General features: G+C 39.8%; 1 protein-coding gene across 7 annotated transcripts in view; it reads left to right on the top strand.

Moving 5' to 3' along the window:
• Positions 1 to 11,522, top strand: part of LOC143281098 (cytoplasmic dynein 1 heavy chain 1-like) — an 89,792-nt gene extending 78,270 nt beyond the window's left edge. For 4 of the 7 annotated variants that reach the window (XM_076586051.1, XM_076586052.1, XM_076586049.1 and 1 more), the window contains exons 83-91: positions 453 to 574; positions 1,185 to 1,288; positions 2,112 to 2,281; positions 7,130 to 7,322; positions 7,977 to 8,119; positions 8,542 to 8,652; positions 9,189 to 9,246; positions 9,744 to 9,840; positions 10,345 to 11,522. In XM_076586051.1, coding sequence (XP_076442166.1) covers positions 453 to 574; positions 1,185 to 1,288; positions 2,112 to 2,281; positions 7,130 to 7,322; positions 7,977 to 8,119; positions 8,542 to 8,652; positions 9,189 to 9,246; positions 9,744 to 9,840; positions 10,345 to 10,519 — 1,173 coding nt within the window. In that variant the 3' untranslated portion in view covers positions 10,520 to 11,522. Of the gene's footprint in view, positions 1 to 452; positions 575 to 1,184; positions 1,289 to 2,111; positions 2,282 to 2,969; positions 2,985 to 7,129; positions 7,323 to 7,976; positions 8,120 to 8,541; positions 8,653 to 9,188; positions 9,247 to 9,743; positions 9,841 to 10,344 lie in introns of all 7 variants that reach the window. The other 3 variants (XM_076586050.1, XM_076586047.1, XM_076586046.1) reach the window with 1 other exon arrangement.
• The last annotated feature ends 8,651 nt before the right edge of the window (positions 11,523 to 20,173 follow it).

The raw sequence follows: 20,173 nt of genomic DNA, 5'->3' as shown, positions 1-20,173 counted from the left end.
AGCGAGGGTTTTGTTTTACACTGTTTGCAGAGAACAGTATGTCTGTCCCTGGACATTCAGTCAGTACACCAGTACTCAATGAAGCAAATCTAAGTTAAATTTAAACACTCAGCATTGGATTATCCTACGGATATTGTAAGAGACTTCTCACACATGGGGTACTTAAAGGTGTAAGGAAGTAATGGATTGGGCTTCCACAGAGGGTAAAGAACCAAGTAAACACTCATCCCCAACTTAAGGGTTAAATTTTGTGGAGAGTGGTTGTGTGCTTATAAGGTAGTTTACAGTATGTAAAAGTAGACAGAAAAAAAAGTAATGCTGCTATATGGCAGCATGGTTTCCACAGGGAAAACAACACTAATTCCACACAGAGAAATATCAGCTGCGGCAGAACAGCGGTGATAAAATAACATTACACATTACTGAATGCTGAATGGTGACATGTTTTTCAGCGCTTGCTGAACACATTTGTGAACAAGCTGTTCACCCCCGAGAGCTTTGACAGCAGCTTTGTTCTGGTGCGCAATGTGGATGACATCTCTGGCAAACACATCGGCATGCCAGAAGGAGTGAGGTGTGTCTGCTTTGCGAGTCTGTTGTGGTTCTGTGCGAGTCTGCTGTGGGCCTGAGTGAGTCTGCTGTCTGCATTGTGTGCTGCCTGTACTGTTCTATCATCCTACAATGTTTTTCGTCTTACAAGTGATTTAAAGGTTCATCTGTTGGAGAGTTGGATGTGTGTGTACATACAGGAAGTGTTTTCATCTTGTCATTTCTTTTTAACATGATTTGGATTTTGTATCCAAGGTTTGTCATGCTCATTACCACAGTTTTCCATAGTGGCAGCATAAACTCTACAGGAATTGCAAGTCAGAAGTCACAAAAAAGTCAAGATAAGCAGTGCAGTACACATATGTCTTGCATCACATGTCAGCATTATAGATTTTGCCTTTTAAAAAATATTTTTATTTACTACCTTAGCTTTTCTGTGACTGTTTCTGTTTATAATGGTTGTACGTTTTGTTGAGGGAGGGGAGAATACTTGTTTTTGAGGGGGTGGGGAAAGGGGTAGAATGTGACTGCAGTATGTGAATGTAGGATGTGTATGAAGCAATGACAGACATAGCAAAACTACTCTCTGTGCATTGCCACCTGTTTTAAGATGGTTGTTGTGTTGTTTCTCCCAGGCGTGAACAGTTTGTCCAGTTTGTGGACAGCATGGAAGGCCCTCAGACCCCCTCCTGGTTGGGACTGCCCAACAACGCAGAGAAAGTGCTCCTGACAACTCTGGGTATGCTGGCCTTCTGCAGTGAAATTCTCCTCATTCCCCCTCAGTCCCCCATACCCAATCCTTCATCCCTGCCAGAGTGTATAAAAAGAATTGGGAGGTGGTTTGGACATTAGTGCTGGGAAATATTAAAAACAAAAACAAAAAAAACCCAGCCAAATAGCATGGTGAATGATGTCTCAAAAAAAGAAAGTGTTGGTTATTTCATAGTCCTTTGCAATTAACCATGATTTAATTACACATACTTAACCGTGACCCAACTAGTGCAGACTCCGGCAGGGGTCTGACATTCCTGTCCTGTGCAAACTACTATCCGCCTATGCGGAGAAAATGAAACTACGGCCAATAACCTCCCGGAAGTAGGTAACCTCCCCTTTGTCCCGCTGGCTAGCTCCCTCTTTTTCCGGCAGCCATCATGACTCCTGTTCCTGTGCTCTTCATACAGCTAAGTTTTTTCGTATTTTCTGCCTGTCTGTCGATTCTCTGGCGTTATTGTTTGTTGTCAGATTATGTCTCCAACCAGGTCACATAATTATGTAGCTCGATTGGGGAATCGTGCTAAAATTAAGGCGCGATCGCAATCGATTCTAATTCATTGGTCGATTGTAATTTTGATTCATCAATGGCAAATCTCTGTAACACATTTAACATGGGCTGTACACATGAGAAAGTGTCCCTAATTTTAAATTCATCAATGGCGAATCTCTGTAACAAACTTAACATGGGCTGTACACATGACAATGTGCCCCTAATTTTAACTCATCAATGGCAAATCTCTGTAACACGCTTAACATGGGCTGTACACATGACAACGTGCCGTGTGCAGGAGGGGACATGATCGCCAAACTGATGCGCATGCAGCTGCTGGAAGAGGCAGACGTGGACGTTGGAGGGGGCTCATCCCCTGAGGAGGAGCGTCGTCTGGCTGATGGCCGCCCGGCCTGGATGAGGACCCTGCACACCTCAGTCACCACCTGGCTCAAACTGGTGCCGCAGGTAATGCATGACACCTGGACAGTTGGCCCCTGGAGTATGCTGGTCATGTTGCACTGGTCATTTTGTTTGAGACATAAACCTGCTTTGGTGAATACAAGTATGTCTCATAGTGGAAGTTTTTGTTGTTTTGTTCACATTTCTGATGTTGGATTTCTAACAGTGTTTGCTGTGTTCTTTTTTTGACTGTAACAAAGTGTGTATAAACATACCTATAAACATATATATGTATGCACTGGATCAGTTCTTGTTGGTTTTCAGCAAGTGTAATTTAGCAGAGAGTGGTTTGGTTTGTTTGCTTTTTGTTGTAACAGGATGCATGTGTGTGTTCAGTGATAGATGTTATGTATGTTCCTTCAAAACACAGGTAATGATAATGCATACAGTACAAATCTGTAGGCAAATAGCTTGCTTGTGCTTTGTGCAAGAACCCCCAAACAGTGAAGCTAAAGGATGGTACGCAGGATTTACATTCCTGATCTGTGCAGTTTTGAAGCAGCAGCTACGAATGTTTGTATGCCTCTGGCTTAACCGCTGTTGTGCTTGACATACTCTGCTTGTCAGCTGGTTTGACAGGTGATTCGTGACATCTTGTTAAGAGCTGTGTTCCGGATGCCTTGTATTGTGATTTAATCAGTGTTTCAATGTGTGTGTATTGATTTGTCATTACACTTGTGAATGTCACTAACAGGGAAGTGTGGCAGAGGTAAGAATTAACCAGACCTAAAATTCTGTCAGGTTTGTCTTGACTTTCTGGAGAATCTCTTGGGGATGTGGTGGCTTTTCAGAATGGGGAAAAAATGTTTGAAATACGGGGTGAATTTTTCCTGGATTTAGAACATTGATTGGGATGATGGATTTCTTGATTTTTTTCTTATTGTTGTTATGTAAATTGATGGATTATTTTATTTCAAGCTTTCCCACTTTTATTTTAAGTCATTTTTCTGATTTGCAATGGAGCTACATTTCACTACATTAGGAGCAAGCTTTAATTATGTGATTTTATTAGATATATGTTTTGTGTACACAGTTTTTCATCTCGTCTGTAGTATTTTGATTGAGAAGTCTCAAAATCATTTGTCTTATATATTATGAAATATTTTCAGATATTGTTAATGTTGTAATCTGACACACTAGTTAAAGGAGGGGATAGGAGGGCATTTATACCCCTTGCATTGATTTACAGTCAGAAAAGCAGGAAAATTTCACTTTTTGAATGATAGTTAGAAAAACAACAACGCAAAATACCAACCTACTTTATATCAACACATATATATTTAATTTCTATTTTAAAAGATTTCTGCAAATCCTTTGTGTGTGTGTGTGTGTGTGAATTACCATCAGGATTGGGAGCTGTAGTGTATTGAAGACGCTTTTTCCTTGGGCTTTTCATTTTGTCTGCAAGCTGCTTCATACTGCTGCATGTGTTCTCAGAAATGCTTCTGAACTTCTCTTTTCCTTTGCTCTTTCTGAACACTGATCTTCTCTGGTGAAAACAGGGGTGGGGAAGAAGCGAGTTGAAAAGTGAAACCATGTGTGCATTGAGCACAACAGTCAATGTTGTCAAAGAGTTGGAATGGATTGTTCAACCCCCAAATCCAACCTACACAGATACCCACAAGCATGTGAAACACATATATATACACACGAATGTATGCAGACACACACACACACACACACAAAAACAAAACAACTTCACTTACAACAGCAGTAGCTTCTGAGTACGGCATAACACTCCTCACCACACCACACTAATAATGATTGTGTGATCTATGATAAATCCTGATCCATAACCACCACAAACAAAGAAAAATCAAGTGAACAAAAATTCTTAGCACTGCATATTTTCTTTCAGTTTTTTTTTTCTGACAATAAACAGAATTTATTTCGATAAGATCTTTCAGACATCTGTTTAAAGGGTTGATTGATTCTAACTTCCCCAAACAAATTTCTCTCTCTTTGATGTTTTGAAATGGAAAACGAAAGTATAATGAATAAGTTCACAAAGTTGCTAAATCCTCTGCAAAGACAAATCCAAGAGGTTTCACTGAAAACTTTCTTACACATGCATAATGCAGAACCAAAGCCATACTTGGAATATGTGTGGTCCAGTAGCATCTGAATGGTACTGAAAACCAAATTCAAGAATTATTTTGTGCTTTCATGTCTGATAGCTACCCTCTTGATAAAAAACAAGATGTACGTTTCTTTGCAAGTTATGGGGGGGTGGGAGGAGTAGATGATTGGTGGTTCAAACTAAAGTTTGCACAAAGAAAAGTTTTTCAACAGCTGTTTTTGCCATGCATATATTTCTGAACATAACTTGTTTTTTGCCATCCTGTGTCTCTCCCTCCCCCCCCCCCCCTCCCCTCCTTCCCCAATCCTTCTTCCGGTCTTACATTTAATGTATATATATTTACACACTTTTTCTTTTTGCAATATCCAACTCCCCCCAACCCCCGATCTGTCTGTTTTATTCCCCCCACACCTCCGCGCCCCCCACCCCCACCCCCGCCCCCCTTCCACTTTCTTCCTCCTAGTCCCTTCTCTGTCTCTGTATATACTAGCTATTTTTCCTTATCAGTCTCCCCTCTCCTACCTCACACCCTCCTCCTACCCCTCTTACCTATTTTTCCACTCTGCGTCCTGCAAAAGCATTCGTTATCACCGAGGTGAAATTGGAAAATATAACCACAACCAATAAATAGATAAATAAGATAAAACAAATGAATAAGAAGATGTGAAGCACAGTTGATATAAAAATAATTGGTGCTTTACTCCCTGGACATATGCTCATCCTTGTTTTAATTGTTTGGTTATCAGAGGTATAGTTGGTGCTTTTTATTGGCAAAAAAGTCTAAGTAAGTATTTAATGCAAGTTTTTAAGTAAACCATATATTATGAACACTAGTGTATCAGTCTTTTATTTCATTTTGACATTGTGTTTTCTCTTGCATTTTCTGGGATTTTTGCTGGGTTAAGTGGTAATGATAATACTTTTCCGTTTGGTGGAGCTTATGAACGCTTTTATTGTTTGTAGGGTAGAGAGAATGGTGGGAAATTGTCTGTCAGATTTATTTCATTTGTGGTTTCTTTTTTTTGTCTTATTCTTATTTAATGTATTTGTTTTTGTTTGTTTGGGAGTTATGTGATGATGATGATGATGGTGATTATTATTATTATTACTATTATTATTATTATTATTATTATTATTTACATTGGTTTCTTATGGTAAACCCTTCACATGGGAAGCGAGTTGTGATAACCTTACATTCATGTATTACATACTAACAGAACAAAAAAAATTTGGTTCATTATTATAAAATTACTGAAAGAAGACTTAAAGCTGTGGATTGGTGTTACCTGATCTTTGACTTTCTTATGTATAGAAACATACTTTCTTTTGGGCTACTTTTTGTGGATAAAAGTGGAAGATTCTGGTAACTGGCTGACATGTGCTTACAAATTACTATGTAATCACTCTGATTCTGTTGTCTGACTGTCCATGTTCATGCGTCTGTGGTAAACTTTTAATTTCATTGCCATTTTCTCAGGAACTCCTGTGTTCATAATCACCAAATTTAGCATGGTTATCAATAATCATGCTTCATTATCAACTCTGAAAAATGTATGTGCAATTATATATATGATACTGACATATCAGATTGATAGATTTATAGATACATATAGATACAGATAATATAGTATCTCTCTCATATATATATATATATATATATATATATATATATATATATATATATATATTACTGAGAGTATGTAGATGAGATGTCAAAACATTTGGAAGTGGAACTTGATTAGTTCTGATATTTAGAGACTTCATATTTAGAAAAAGAGACCGAAAGTGCAAGTACATTTAGTAGCCTTCATTGAAGGTATGTGATATCTCTCTCAGTCTCTCAGTCTCTGTGTTCTGTCTCTCTCTCTTTCTATCTTCCTGTCTTGCACTCTTGCATAAAATTAAAGACACAAAAATAAAGAATATAGAACAAACTATGTTTTGAAGAAATTGCATTACTTTTAACCACAACATACATGAAAAGCTATTTAAGTTAGGTGGTTGTAAAAAAGAAAGGAAGGAATATCTAAAAAAAAAATAAAAAAAGAATGAAATATTCAAATCCTGGGTGTTCAGTTGATGACATTTAATGATTTATAATGGAAAAAATCTGGCATGTTCATTGCCATTTTAGATGCATGTTCCTGTCTCTGCAACACAGTCTGGTCGATAATTAACACATTTCTGGGTAGTTCTGCATGTCTCAACATATGACATTTTATTTATTTCAGTATTTTACAGAATCGGTGTTAAAAACAAATGCCCATTTCCTAATGCCTTAGAAGTGAAACCAACTGAATATTCACATCACATTTGATCAAATAACTTAATATGAATTACTTTGAGTGATCAAATAACTTAATATGAATTACTTTGACTGAGTGAGACATTGGTAAACTGGTAATTTAGAAGGTGTTTTAATCGACTGTTTAACTTTATATTTGGTACTCTTGACTGGTTTTAAGAACAGATGAGTATTCAGCCCTGAAATGGCCCATTTGTGGTCAGCTTGTCTGTCAGCAAAATGATTTGATTTGATAAATTTGTCATGGAATATTAACAGCGAGATGATTTGATCTTATAAATTTGTCACAGAATATTTACAGTGAGAAATGTGTTCTCCTGAGAGTTTCTATAACATATACTAGTTGGTGGTAGCAGTCCCCAACAAACCTAGAAGTTTAAACCAGTCGTCTCCACCACCCTTGATCAGTTTGTCGTTGAATATAGTGGTGTCCCAAGGGCTTCTGTAACATGTTGTTGGTGATGTGCAGTCCCTGGGCTGCATGAAGCGCACCATGGAGAACATCAAGGACCCCCTGTTCCGCTACTTTGAGCGGGAAGTGAACACAGGGTCCCGTCTGCTGTTGGACGTGCGGCGTGACCTGAACGACGTCATGCAGGTGTGCCAGGGGGAGAAGAAGCCCACCAACCACCATCGCTCCATGATGGCTGACCTCGTCAAAGGTGGGTGAAGAAAGAAAGACTGTTGTTTATCGTTAACACTTTGTATCCCATCAGTGCAGCTGCACTATAGTTTCTGTGGACCAGCTGAGTGCACTGTCAGAGCCATGCTTCACAAAACACAAAACACAAAAAGTGTTATCTAAAACATGCTCAGTCCTCTAGGAAATCCATGAACAACATTGGAACAATGTAGAGGCTAAAGCCAACAAACTAAAACCACCAAGTGAGAATACAACTGAAAGTGAAACTTGTCATGCCCATGTGATGGCACTGATAACTAGGCTGTCAGCGTGTTGGGTTCATGTGAAGGGCAGGCATCTGTTGTTGTTTTTTTTTGTTGTTGTTTTTTTTTTTTACAGCAGATATGGTGTATATATGGGTCAGTCCATACATTTTGACAGTTCCTTGAAAGTGAAACTGATAACTTAGTAGTCAGAAACAAAACCATCTGAAGATGCAGTAATCAGACTAGACCCCCCACCCTGCCCCCCTGTCTGTCTCTGTAGAAATGTATATATAACTGTTTGAACATGAGGAGAATGGTATCTGCCATCGTCAGGCTTGTTTGAAGCGTCAGACTGTTGAAAAAAAAGAAAACAAAAAGAAAACAGGGAATTAGACCATGATGGTGGGTAACTGGGTGTTGTGCTGCAGGCATTATTCCGGGCTCGTGGCGTCGCTACATCGTGCCGGCAGGCCTGACTGTCATCCAGTGGATCACAGATTTCTCCCAGCGTGTCAAGCAGCTCCAGGCCATCGTGCAGGCTTCCCAGGCCTCCAGCTCCAGAGAACTGAAGGTCATCTTTTGCTTTTCCATTTTTACTTGATAATAGTTATAATTTTGATTGACTCTCACACCTCCCAGGCAGGGAGCTGAGGCATTTACAGTTTTATATATATATATATATATATATATATATATATATATATATATATATATATATGAACAAGTATGTGCGCACACGCACACACACACACACACACACACACACACAAACACAAGGTACCTGCAGACTTTTTGAGAAGCACATTACTCAGTAAGATGTGGAAGAGGTGTGTCTGGAACTGGGGAATCCATTTGACAGACTGGGAAGGGCAGTTTGTTCCATCCTGCTGGGCCATTTTTTTAATATGAAATGTATTCGTGAATTGATGAATGTTTTAGTCATTTTTTCATGAGTTTGTGTTAACATTTTGCTGTGTTTGCACCACTGTGCAGAATCTGAATGTGTGGCTGGGAGGCCTGTTCATCCCGGAGGCTTACATCACAGCCACCAGACAGTTTGTTGCTCAGGCCAACAACTGGTCCTTGGAGGAGCTCTACCTGGATGTGAGTGACAGTTCTCTGCATATCTTATAGTTTTGTGACTCTTGTTTTTTTCATCTTCTTCTTGTTGTATCCTGTAGTCTTTGACTGTAGTGGCACCCCTGATGATCTGACAACCACTTCTCTCCATTTCTCCTTGTTGCTTGTCTCTTTCAGGGCGTCACTCAGTCTCGGGCCTGTCCATTCTGGGATATTATCCTCCCGTCTCATTTTCTGTCTGCTTCTCCTGCTATCTCCTAGCACTGTGCATTGTAGGATTTTCTTGGCAGATCCTGATCATGAGACATGTCCATACCACTTCAGTTTTGGTGTGACTCACTTTTGTTAAAAATATCAAAGATAATAAAAGAAAAACAACAACAACAACAACAACAACAACAAAACAAAAAACCCAGACTCTGCAAATGACCAAGCTGTTGCAAAAACAAACAACAACAATGACGAAAAACATTGTCCTCAGAATGAGCTGCTCAGTAAGTCAACCCATACACTGCAGTCAGAAGTCATTTTTTTTTAAAAAGTGAATATTCTGTTATCAGGTGTTGGTGCAGGATGGCAAACCACAGTCATTGGATGACTGCAGTTTTGGTGTCACAGGTACTGTCTACACTCTTTTCTGGATAGAAACTATCATCAGTGTCAAGATTCTTTATTCTTCAAAATATTTGTGTGCATATGGGTGTGTTAGTATGTTTTGTAAGAAATGTTTCAAAGATCTCTTTTGGAATAGCAGGAAATCTAACATTCAGTTTAAGAAAAAAAGGATAAATTGCATAAGAAAAAAGTCAGCCCGATGAAAAGCTATCATATCCATGTAAGTGGGTAACTGGTCTTTGGTAACAGATTCTTTCATGACAGATAACAGCTTCTAAAGTCAGTGATAAGAAACTTTGCTTATGGTAAATTAGTGCAGGATAATTTAATGACTTTTTTGTACATATGTGTAACAGGGGTCTTGAGTGCCATTAGAGGTTCATTGGTGTATCAAACAGTTCTACTACAGTCTGTGAACGAGAGATGTTGCATAGAGATTTCACTGCCGGATAAAAAAATTTTAAAAGTGGTTGTTATATGTGCGTGTGACGGTGTGACAGGTCTGAAACTGCAAGGAGCAGTGTGCAGCAGTAACAAACTACAGCTGTCCACTACCATCTCCACGGATCTCAAGCTGACTGTGCTCAGATGGATCAAGTGAGAAAAACACTTATCTGTCTGTCTGTCTGTTCCTGTCTGTCTGTGGTCAGTGTTACGGTGATTCATGTATATGTTGGTGGATGTATGTTTTTGTTGATTATTGCTTAAATCAGTGTCACTGTTAGATGAGTAACACTTGAACTGCTGCTGTTTGAGAATTTTTAGTTTCATCTCTGTTGTTGTCTTTTTATTTGTTTGCTAAGAAAACTGTACTTGTGCATGTATCTTGCATACAGTACACAAATGAGCACAAGTGCCTGTACACACTGCCAGTCACATCATGACTGGTATCCTTTTGATGACAGCCTTTTCTTCTGTCTCAGTTTCTGGATGTGAAAAAAATAAAAAATCAGAGTGAATGGAGGCAGGAATATTCATTCACAATGAAAAGCCTAAAAAAATATTAAAAAATGTTTCTTTTTAAAAGGGTTGTGAGAGAACAAAACATGCTACTTTTTTAGCAGCTAGAAGCAAGGAACATGTTTTTTTCTTTCTTTTCAGGACTGATGAAAGCAAGACCCCGTCTGCCGGAAGGGTGACTCTTCCTGTGTACCTGAACGCCACCAGGGGGCAGCTGCTGTTCACCCTGGACTTTGACAGTGCTGACAAGCCTGCGGGCAAGGACCATGGTTTCTACGAGCGAGGTGTTGCCCTTACTTGCTCTGATCTGAGTTAAACAGACAGACAGTCTGGTGTGGGATGGTGCCTGATCAGATCATCAGTGACTGGAACAGCAACTTCGACTTTTCTGCAAACTTGATGCTGGTGTGTTTCTGGAGGAAACCCACTGAGAGCTTCTGATTAGATATTGTGACAGGACTAAATGTTTGGGTTAGACTTTCTTTTCTTGCTTTTGCTTGTTATTGTTTGCACTTGACATTCAGCTAATGTTTGATCTTCGCCGGAACCTGCTTTATAGACTTATGGTACTTGTTTGAAAATACTGTAGTGGTTATTGTTGAAAGATAAGTGGTTGCTTACAGAGAACACATACTTACATTTGGAAGGTATCTGTTTCTTATTAACAGATAGCCTTGAAACGAAGTTTCGCTTATATCCTTTAAACAAAGTTTCGCTGAACTGTCAAATCATGTGTAAGCTTTTCACTTGTCTTTTCTTTCCTTTACCACAGAATGATACAGCTGGCAAACCAACTTTGCTTTTTTTCCCTGTGCACTGAATTGGACACTTTGCTAATAAATGATTATTATGGTATTGAGAAAGTTGATTTCATTTTACTACCCACTTACTATTATTGTTCTCTTGTTCAGACTATTGATTTACTCTTTAATGTTGTAATTTTTTTAAATTGTGTGAAAACCTGATAAGATAAATGCAAACATGAGATAGACAAAACAACATGCTTATTGTCTTTATAATAATTGCTGGTGTTGGATTAGCTTAAGACTGAAGGTTTTGCGGAGGTTAATATGATAAATGAAGTGGTTTCAGGTGGCACATTAAAGTATGTAGGGCTAAACTGTATTTTATCTTTTACCAGTCTTTGTGTGCACAGTTTTGCACAAGCTTAAACAGCTTGTGTTTTCTGTTGCAGGTTGTTTAGGTAAACTTTTGAAGGTTTCATTATATGCTATGCCATCATATAAATAATTCACTTGTTTATCTTGTTAATTCAACTTTTTTGTCTTTTAACTTGTGGCTTCATTAAAAGATATGTTTTGGATCGGGTGATCCGGACAAGGAGGGGGGTGCACGCGTATGGGCAAGCGTGTCCCCTAGTGGTCCACCTTCCTCCCTACACCAGGGGAGGGCATCCCTACACGCCTCGGTCGCTATTGGATCCGAGACGGTCGAGGCAAGCCGCGTGGGGGGTCGCGTGATCCGATGTCACGGCCGCCACCACGGACGCATCGCACATAGGGCCCAGTCTAACGTGCGGATCCAAGACAAGCTGCCTTTTTTTTTTTTTGTCCCCAAGGGATTGTGGCCATTCCATTGGTGCAACTGTGGGTATGGTAAAGAGATAGAGGAGATCGACTCGTACACTGCCGACTGGCAGGGCCGAGAAAACGCGGATCGCGTCGAGTGAGTTCGCGGATCGATAAAAATGACATGAAAGGTAACACTGACCTGAGTGTGTGACCACAAACCTCTAGAAGTCACCAGAGGAGGTGGCGGAGGTCTGGAGTCGACCGGAGGGAGCGGAGGAAGTGGAGAAGGCGGCGGGTTGGCGTTGTTTAGAGGGCCAGTAGTAGAGGGCCCAGAGTGTCAGCGAATCGATTGCGATCGCGCCTTAATTTTAGCACGATTCCCCAATCGAGCTACATAATTATGTGACCTGGTTGGAGACATAATTTGACCACAAACAAGAACGCCAGAGGATCGACAGACAGACAGAAAATACGAAAAAACTTAGCCGTATGAAGAGCACAGGTACAGGAGTCATGATGGCTGCCGGAAAAAGAGGGCGATAACCAGCGGGACAAAGGGGAGGTTACCTACTTCCGGGAGGTTATCGGCCGTAGTTTCGTCTGCTCCGCATAGGCGGATAGTAGTTTGCACAGGACAGGAATGTCAGACCCCTGCCGGAGTCTGCACTAGTTGGGTCACGGTAAGTATGTTATTTAAACGTAATTTTAGATAGAAAATTTCCTTTACAAAACATGTGTATAGTGTTGCTTATTTGCAGTGTCATGGACAATATGGATTGATTGTGAACTTACTCATTTGCTTATTTGAAACACAAATCTGGTCACCTTATACAGACCTTTAGTTATATCCACATCCATAGATACATGTGGGCTCCATGGTCATTGTTGAAAGACAAGTGGTTGCTTAAAGAGAACAAAAACTCACATTTGGAAAGACTCTGCTTAATGTTAATGTTAACAGATATCCTTGAAACGAAATTTCGCTAATATCCTTTAAACAAAGTTTCGTTGAACTGATAAACCATGTGTAAGCATTTCACTTGTCTTTCCATTCTATTTTCTTCTTTTTTTTTCTTTACCATAGTAGCATGCAGCTTGCAAAGAGATTTTTTTGTTTTTTCCGTACATTGAATTGGACACTTTGTTAACAATTATGTTAATTTCATTTTACTGCAGAGGTATCTGTTCTCTTCTTGAGAATATTTAGATACTCTTTAATATTGTAACATTTTGTATTCTGTAAAAACATCAATAAATACACAGATGAGGTAGGTAGGCAACACAAAATACTTGTTATTTTTATGGGAATTGCCGATATTGGAATTGCTGAAGACTGAAGGTTTTATGATAAATACCGTGGTTTTTAGTGCACTGTGCTAGTTACTTTTGGCATATAAAAGTAATTACTGATCTTTGTGCACACAGTCTTGCACAAGCTTAAACAGCATGTGCTTTCTGTTGCAGGTTGTCAGTGGCAAACTTTTCATGGTTTTGTTATATGTTAAGCAATTGTATTTGTAGATTTAATTGTTTCTCTTGCTTATTAAAAAAAAATCTGCTCTTTTTTTGGTGGCTTCATTAAAAGTAAAAAATGTGTACATTGTTGCTTATTTCCAGTGTCGTGGAAAGAATGTGAACCTTGTATGTATGTGCTTGTTTGAAACAGAAAGCTGGTCACCTCACACAGACCTTGTAGAAACAGGTACTCCATGGGACTGAGGATTTTTTTTTTTTTTTTTTTTTTTTTTTTTGTAATGAAGCTTTTTATTTCATATTTACATCAAACAGGAAATAAAGATATAAGACAAACGTGAGCAGAGCAACATCATTTCATAATGCTAACTTCATACTAAATTATTTGAGCTCCTTCACTTACATACAAGGAAAAGATTCTTTGCCTGGGTAAAAGCTGCACTAGGATTAAGTTGACTTTGTTAATAGATAGAAGAAACTCACAAACACAAATGCACCAAACAAAGCACACACACATGCAACACAACAAAATGGGCAGCTTTGACTTCCTGACACTTTGTAGGTCAACAAGTTTGTGTTGTAAATGAAACTTCCTGCAGGATACCGCATTTGTTCATAAGCTGTTCCATTTCAAATAAAATAGCTTTAGCGAGTATGCTCTGTTTGGCCACTTTTTTTCTTTTTTGTTTTAGTTTTGCTGACACGTACAGTACTAAGATATCCCAGGCCACATCCTACATCAGTACTCCAATCCTATTCAGTGAATTTAAAGCCACAATTTGTGGTTCCTGGCAATGATAGACACTCTAGCCTCCCAGACAGGGAGCTTGTGTTGTTTCCATTAAAAGTTACACAAGTATGCAAGCATTCAAGTACAACATACCATATACAAACCACTGTGCACACACAACCATGCAAACAAGCACACATGCACATACTCGGCCACCAGAAGTTTAAAAATCACATCTTTCAATAAGATGGTCAGCGTGATGGAAGAGATGTGTTTAAAAAAAAAAAATGAACTGGGGAATCCACGTTACATATTGTGAAGGGCAGTTTGTTTCAAACTACTGGGCCAAAATAGAGTTCTGACCTTGTTTCTAAGAGGAATTATCAGCACTCCGGTACAAATCCTGAAGAACTGATATAACAAAATGTCTACTGGATTAGATGCTGATTCCAATGACATGAGATATATTTTTCTGAAATTGTATTCTGCATGCTTTTTCAAAAATGCAAGGAGGGTTTAATTTGAGTACATTAGAAACAAATTATTTCACTTTTCAGGCAGTGGAATTCCAAATAGATCAGAAAAACTGCATTGGTCAATTGTATTAAACATCACATACTGGAAAACTGGTGGAAAGAATCACTTTAAGAAGGGAAGTATGCCATTTGCAAGAAGAAAAGATCATATTGGTATCAGCCAAGTGGGTTTTTGTTAATGTGAGTGTTTGCTATAAATAATTTGGTTAAACTTACAGCATGCAAGCAAAAAAAAAATTATTTTTGTGACATTTCTGGATATTATGTAATTAAGCATATCAAGATTTACCAGAGAGAGATACAATGATAAAATGCAGGCTTATATAGTGCAGTACCCTCATCTCAGATAAAATATATAAATTTAAGTCTAAGTGACATAAAATATGTACAAAGTCAACACAAGTCTCACATGATAATGGCTATAATATAGATATTTAAGATTAAGTGACATAATAATAAGCAAATCAACACATGCACCATAACAGTCTTGAATCACACAGGCACAAATCCCAGCAAAGCAAAGCACATCACATCCACCACCGTCAAAAAAAAAAAGTATATATAATAATGAATATACCATCAAGTATTGTCTTACATTATCTGCATAAAAAGAAACCCAAATATACCATTACTTAAAGAAAAAACAATATGAGTACTACATCAGTTTGGTAAAAAGTTCTAACTTTAAAACATTTAGTAAAATCTATTTTATAATTCTAAATGGGGATGTTATTGTGTATTCATAAGAAAACGGTTAAACGTATAACAGTCTGCAAGTAAAAAACAGGGACAAGTAAGATACACAATCAATTCAATTTTAGAATATCTATCCACATAGCTAACTAATCAAACCGTTATCAATCTAATGGACAAAAATCATGCATTTTTAAAATTATTGAAAAAGTAGTCAATCAATTGGATAACCATCATGTGGACAAAATATGCATTTTCAATGCTAAAGAAGTTATCAACCAATTTGTTAACAATCATGTGGACAAGAGATCATGCATTTGTATTTCATCACAACAGATTTCTCTGTGTGAAATTCGGGCTGCTCTCCCCAGAGAATGCGCAGTGCTATACTACAGCACCACCAATTTTTTTTACAATTTTTCCTGCATGCAGTTTTATTTGTTTTTCCTGTCGAAGTGGATTTTTCTACAGAATTTTGCCAGGAACACCCTTTTGTTGCCGTGGGTTCTTTTGCGTGGGCTCAGTGCATGCTGCACACGGGACCTCGATTTATCGTCTCATCCGAATGACTAGCGACCCGACCACCACTCAAGTTCTAGTGGAGGCAGAGAAAGTATTGGCTGCGGAGCCGTGATTTGAACCAGCGCCCTCAGATTTTCTCACTTCCTAGGCAGACGTGTTACCTCTAAGCCATCACTCCACATTTTCAATGTTTATGAATAATTGCTAACAAAGCAATACAGACTGCAAAGCATGCAGACTTGTCCATGGTGTGTCTTCATGTCTTGACCATCAGAACAAGGAAAGGAAATAGATTTTTGTTTTTAGATGAATTCCATAACATTTTTTAAGTGCTCGCAGCATGCTTAGAAGCTCAAAAACTGAAGTATAAATTACTCTGAAAGAGTATATAAAAAAAAGATGGAACAGAAAAATCATCTTTGTGAAGAGGACTAGACATGCAAAACTTGAAAAAGAGACAATATAGAAAAATCATCTTTGTGAAGAGGGCTAGACATGCAAAACTTGGACTTCGGTATAAGACCTTTTTAAAAAATCTTAAATTCTTCCAGATAAAACATGCACACACACGTACACGCGCGCGCGCGTGCGCGCACACACACACACACACACACAATTTTTCGATCACACAAGATGATGACTAATTAAAGCATATTTTGATAGCAATCGCACTGATGTATATTTGTAGCCTGCCGGCAAGCTACGCTCTCAGTGTGTTCGCAATCTGTTCTGTCGGGGATGCTGGTAAAGTCTGGTCAAACCACCAGGCATATGCATGGGCGCTTGCATGTCTTAGCACACCCATTTTTCATAGTCTATTTATAGTGTTCAGTTGGCTTTTCATTTAAATTCATTGATTTGAGCTTATTTGATAAGTGGGGGGAAAATAACAATAATTCAAAAACATTTTCACTCTGAATATATTTCAGTATGAATCATAAATTGAATGTACTTTGTGAGGCCTTCCATACGTAAACTTGATAAGGAGGCGTCACTGCCTCTTTCGGACAAATCGGTTTATCGTCTCATCCGAAAGACCAGACGCTCAGTTTGAGGATGAAGGTGGCAGAATGGTTAAGACACTCAGCTGCTTAGAGTCCGTCAGGGTGAGCAAGGGTTCGAATCCGCTCTCACTGTGACCCTTTCGACGACGTTTGACTGGAAAATCAAACTGAACGTCTAGCCTTTCGATCGAGATGATAAACCGAGGTCCCGTGCACTTGGCGCACTGTAAAAGAACCCATGGCAACGATGGTGTATGTTGTCCTCTGGCATGTAAAAAGAAGTCCACTTTGACATATAGGTACACAAATAGATGAGCATGCACTCGAGGCGTTGGCCGGGTCAGTTATGCTGCTGTAAGGCATCTGCCTACAGGATATGTGGTGTACGTAGCGAACATGGATCTGGCCGAACCACAGACGTGGTCCGAACAGTGACGCCTCCTTGACAGTCAGTGGCAGCCTCTGTGCGTGTGTGTTTGTGTGTCTGTGTGTTTGTGTGCGTGTGTGTGTACGCAAGGGTGTAAGTGTACACATGTGCCAGGAGAGCTTTGTGCACGTGTGTGTGTGTGTGTGTGTGTGTGTGTGTGTGTAGGATGAGGCATGTGTGTGTATGCATGTCTACACTGTGGGAGCAACGGAATATAGGAACGTGCGGGTGTGCACATATATGTGTATATATGTGGGTGGGGGGTGGGGGGGATATGGGCGTATGTGCGTGTGCTTGTACAAGTAAGTGTGCGTGCGTGCGTGTGTGTGTGTGTGTCGTGGAAGTTGCGATGTGTAGCCTAGAAATGAGTGTGTGGAGGAGAGGGGGGCCGGGGGGGGGGGGATTGCAGGGTAATGTGTGTGTGTGTGTGTGTGTGTGTGAACGTGTGTCTGCATGTTTTACATTTATCTGCTCATTTATCATCATCTTTGTGTGTGTGTGTGTGTGTGTGTGTGTGTGTGTATGTGCGCGCGCGCGCCTAGAGTAGACTTAATCAAGATTTAGCGCCTTTTGGATATTACTATTATTATTAGTAGTAGAATTTTTATGTATTTATCTATTATATTATTCTTAGTAGTTGTATTTTTATGAATTTATCTATTATTTTTTATTTATTTATTTTATTTATTTAATTATTAATTATTTTAATTATTTTATTTTATTTTATTATTTTGTTCTATTTATTTATTTATTTTTTGTTATTAAAAAATATTTATTTTATTTGATATTTTTATTTTTTAATTTATTTATTTTTTATTATTTCTTTCTTTTTTTTCTTCTTTTTTTTTCTCAAGGCCTGACTAAGCGCGTTGGGTTACGCTGCTGGTCAGGCATCTGCTTGGCAGATGTGGTGTAGCGAAAATGGATTTGACCGAACGCAGTGACGCCTCCTTGAGCTACTGATACTGATACTGATACTGTTGTCGATGCCATCCAGTCCGCGTGTTCCTGTTTGTTTTAGTTGGATAGGGTAGTTATAGACTTCAAATACTGTTATGGGTGGAATATTTACTTGAACTAAGGTGTTTTTATCCTGACAATACAAATTTAATTTTTCAAGGTCATGCAATTTTGTGTAATCTGTGGTGATAGTTTTCTTAGCTATTGTGGACAAGTGTGTATTTACTTGATTCGCAGAAATGATCACAGAAATTGATCACGGTTGATTTTGAGGGAGAGAGAGAGAACGAAGAGAGTAAGAGGGAGGTAGTAGTGAAGAAACAAGAGGAAAGGGAGTATAATGAATCAAAACACTCCACAAGGGAATACGGTCGCGTAACTCTGTAGAAACGACAAAAAGGAAATGTCAGATTGTACGCACCAAATATCTCGGCATTTGAAGGCAGAGTTCAGCGACACAAATTCACGCATTCACGCTACATTCACGCTCGCTTACACGCAGTCATGCGCAGTCATTTCGCACTCGTCCTCGCACACATGCATTCACCTGCACACGCATACTAATGCAGTCCTAAGTGTTAACACATTGCGGTATGCTGTGCACACAGGGGGCAGGCGGCGGTCGAGGAACACTGGCGTTGCCTGGGTGATTGTCAGGAACGTCCCGCCTGTGGCGTTCCCGTCTGTTGACAGTGAAGTGCCCCTCGTGGTGGATAATGGGGGTGGACAGAGGGAAGAGGAAAGATGGGGGATTTGGGCTTAGGGACCAAAGGAGGGTAGTGGTACAGGGATGGTGGGGGTGGTTGGTGGTAAGTGGGTGGCGGGGGATTGGGGAAGGCAGGTCTCCTTTGCGGCCCCTGTCGACCGCGAGGTTGCCGTGTGCGTGGACGCACATCACGATGGGGGATGTCTGGACGGTCACTGTCTGGCGACCAAGAGACAGACATTCCAGACGACCGTACGTTGTCAATACTCAAGTTGACAGCTAGTTTAGCTGTCCCTTTGGGGCTGGGCTGGTTGATGCCTTTGTACAGGTCCAGTTGAGGGGCTCCGGACCTGGCTGTGAAGGTGATGTGGTTGTTGATGAACACAGCACCAAGTTTCTCACAGGCTGCTGCCAAGTGACGGGAGGATGGTGTTATTGAAGTTATGTCGACCCTGAGCCGGGATTATTGAGCTGTGGCGTACCAGCGCTCGGGGGAGCACTTGTCGGCAAAGAGTTGACTCCAACATGCACAGTGACAAAGTGAATGGAGGGATGGGTTGGTAGATTGCGTAACCACTCATGCATGTCACCAACAGTCATACCTGGCACATGCACTTTTTGACACATAATATGGCCTTTTTGGGACAGTTTCTGTGCATCAATAGCCCGTATACTGGAGTCTCCAATCAGTATAGCGGATGCATTTTATTTATCTGTGTGTTACATAGAATTTCCCTTTCAGAGCGTTTGTTGATGGTGGTTGGGCTGGGAGTAGTGGTTTTTGATTTTGTGTCTACTTTCGTATCTTTGTTGTAGTTGGTTGGTGTCTCATCAGGCAGTGTGTCTTCCCTCAACACTGAGAAGCTGTTTGCTGTAGTGATGTTGTTATTGAGGAAAGTGTCTTGGATGTGGGCTGGAACTGGAAATGGGTTTATCTGGCTGGTGATGTTGTTATTGAGGAAAGTGTCTTGGATGTGGGCTGGAACTGGAAATGGGTTTATCAGGCTGGTTTCTGTGGGTGGTTGGTGTGTATTTGTGGGGGTTGTAGGTGTGATATGGGTAGTGGATTGTGTGTTTTCCTTCACAATTTCATTTTCATTGCTTGTCTGCATTGTCTGAGAGGGCTTCGAGTGTGCTTTGACCTGTTAAGCTGTGGCTTCAATGGGGAGTCTCTGGGTGTCCCTGTTCGTGGTTGTTTTTGGTTTAATCTTTTTGATGGTTGCTTGCACTGTCCCCGTTTGTGTTTTGAGTGACTGGTTTTCCTTCTGTAGCTGTGTATTTTGTTTTTCAACACTGGCTTTCCGTGTTTCTAACGTTTCGATGTGCTGTTTCAGTTTTTCAACACTGGCTAAGCGTGTTTCTAACGTTTCGATGTGCTGTTTCAGTT

Source organism: Babylonia areolata, chromosome 4, assembly GCF_041734735.1.
Source record: "Babylonia areolata isolate BAREFJ2019XMU chromosome 4, ASM4173473v1, whole genome shotgun sequence".
NCBI lineage: Eukaryota > Metazoa > Mollusca > Gastropoda > Neogastropoda > Buccinidae > Babylonia > Babylonia areolata.
This window is presented reverse-complemented; position numbering and strand designations above follow the sequence as displayed.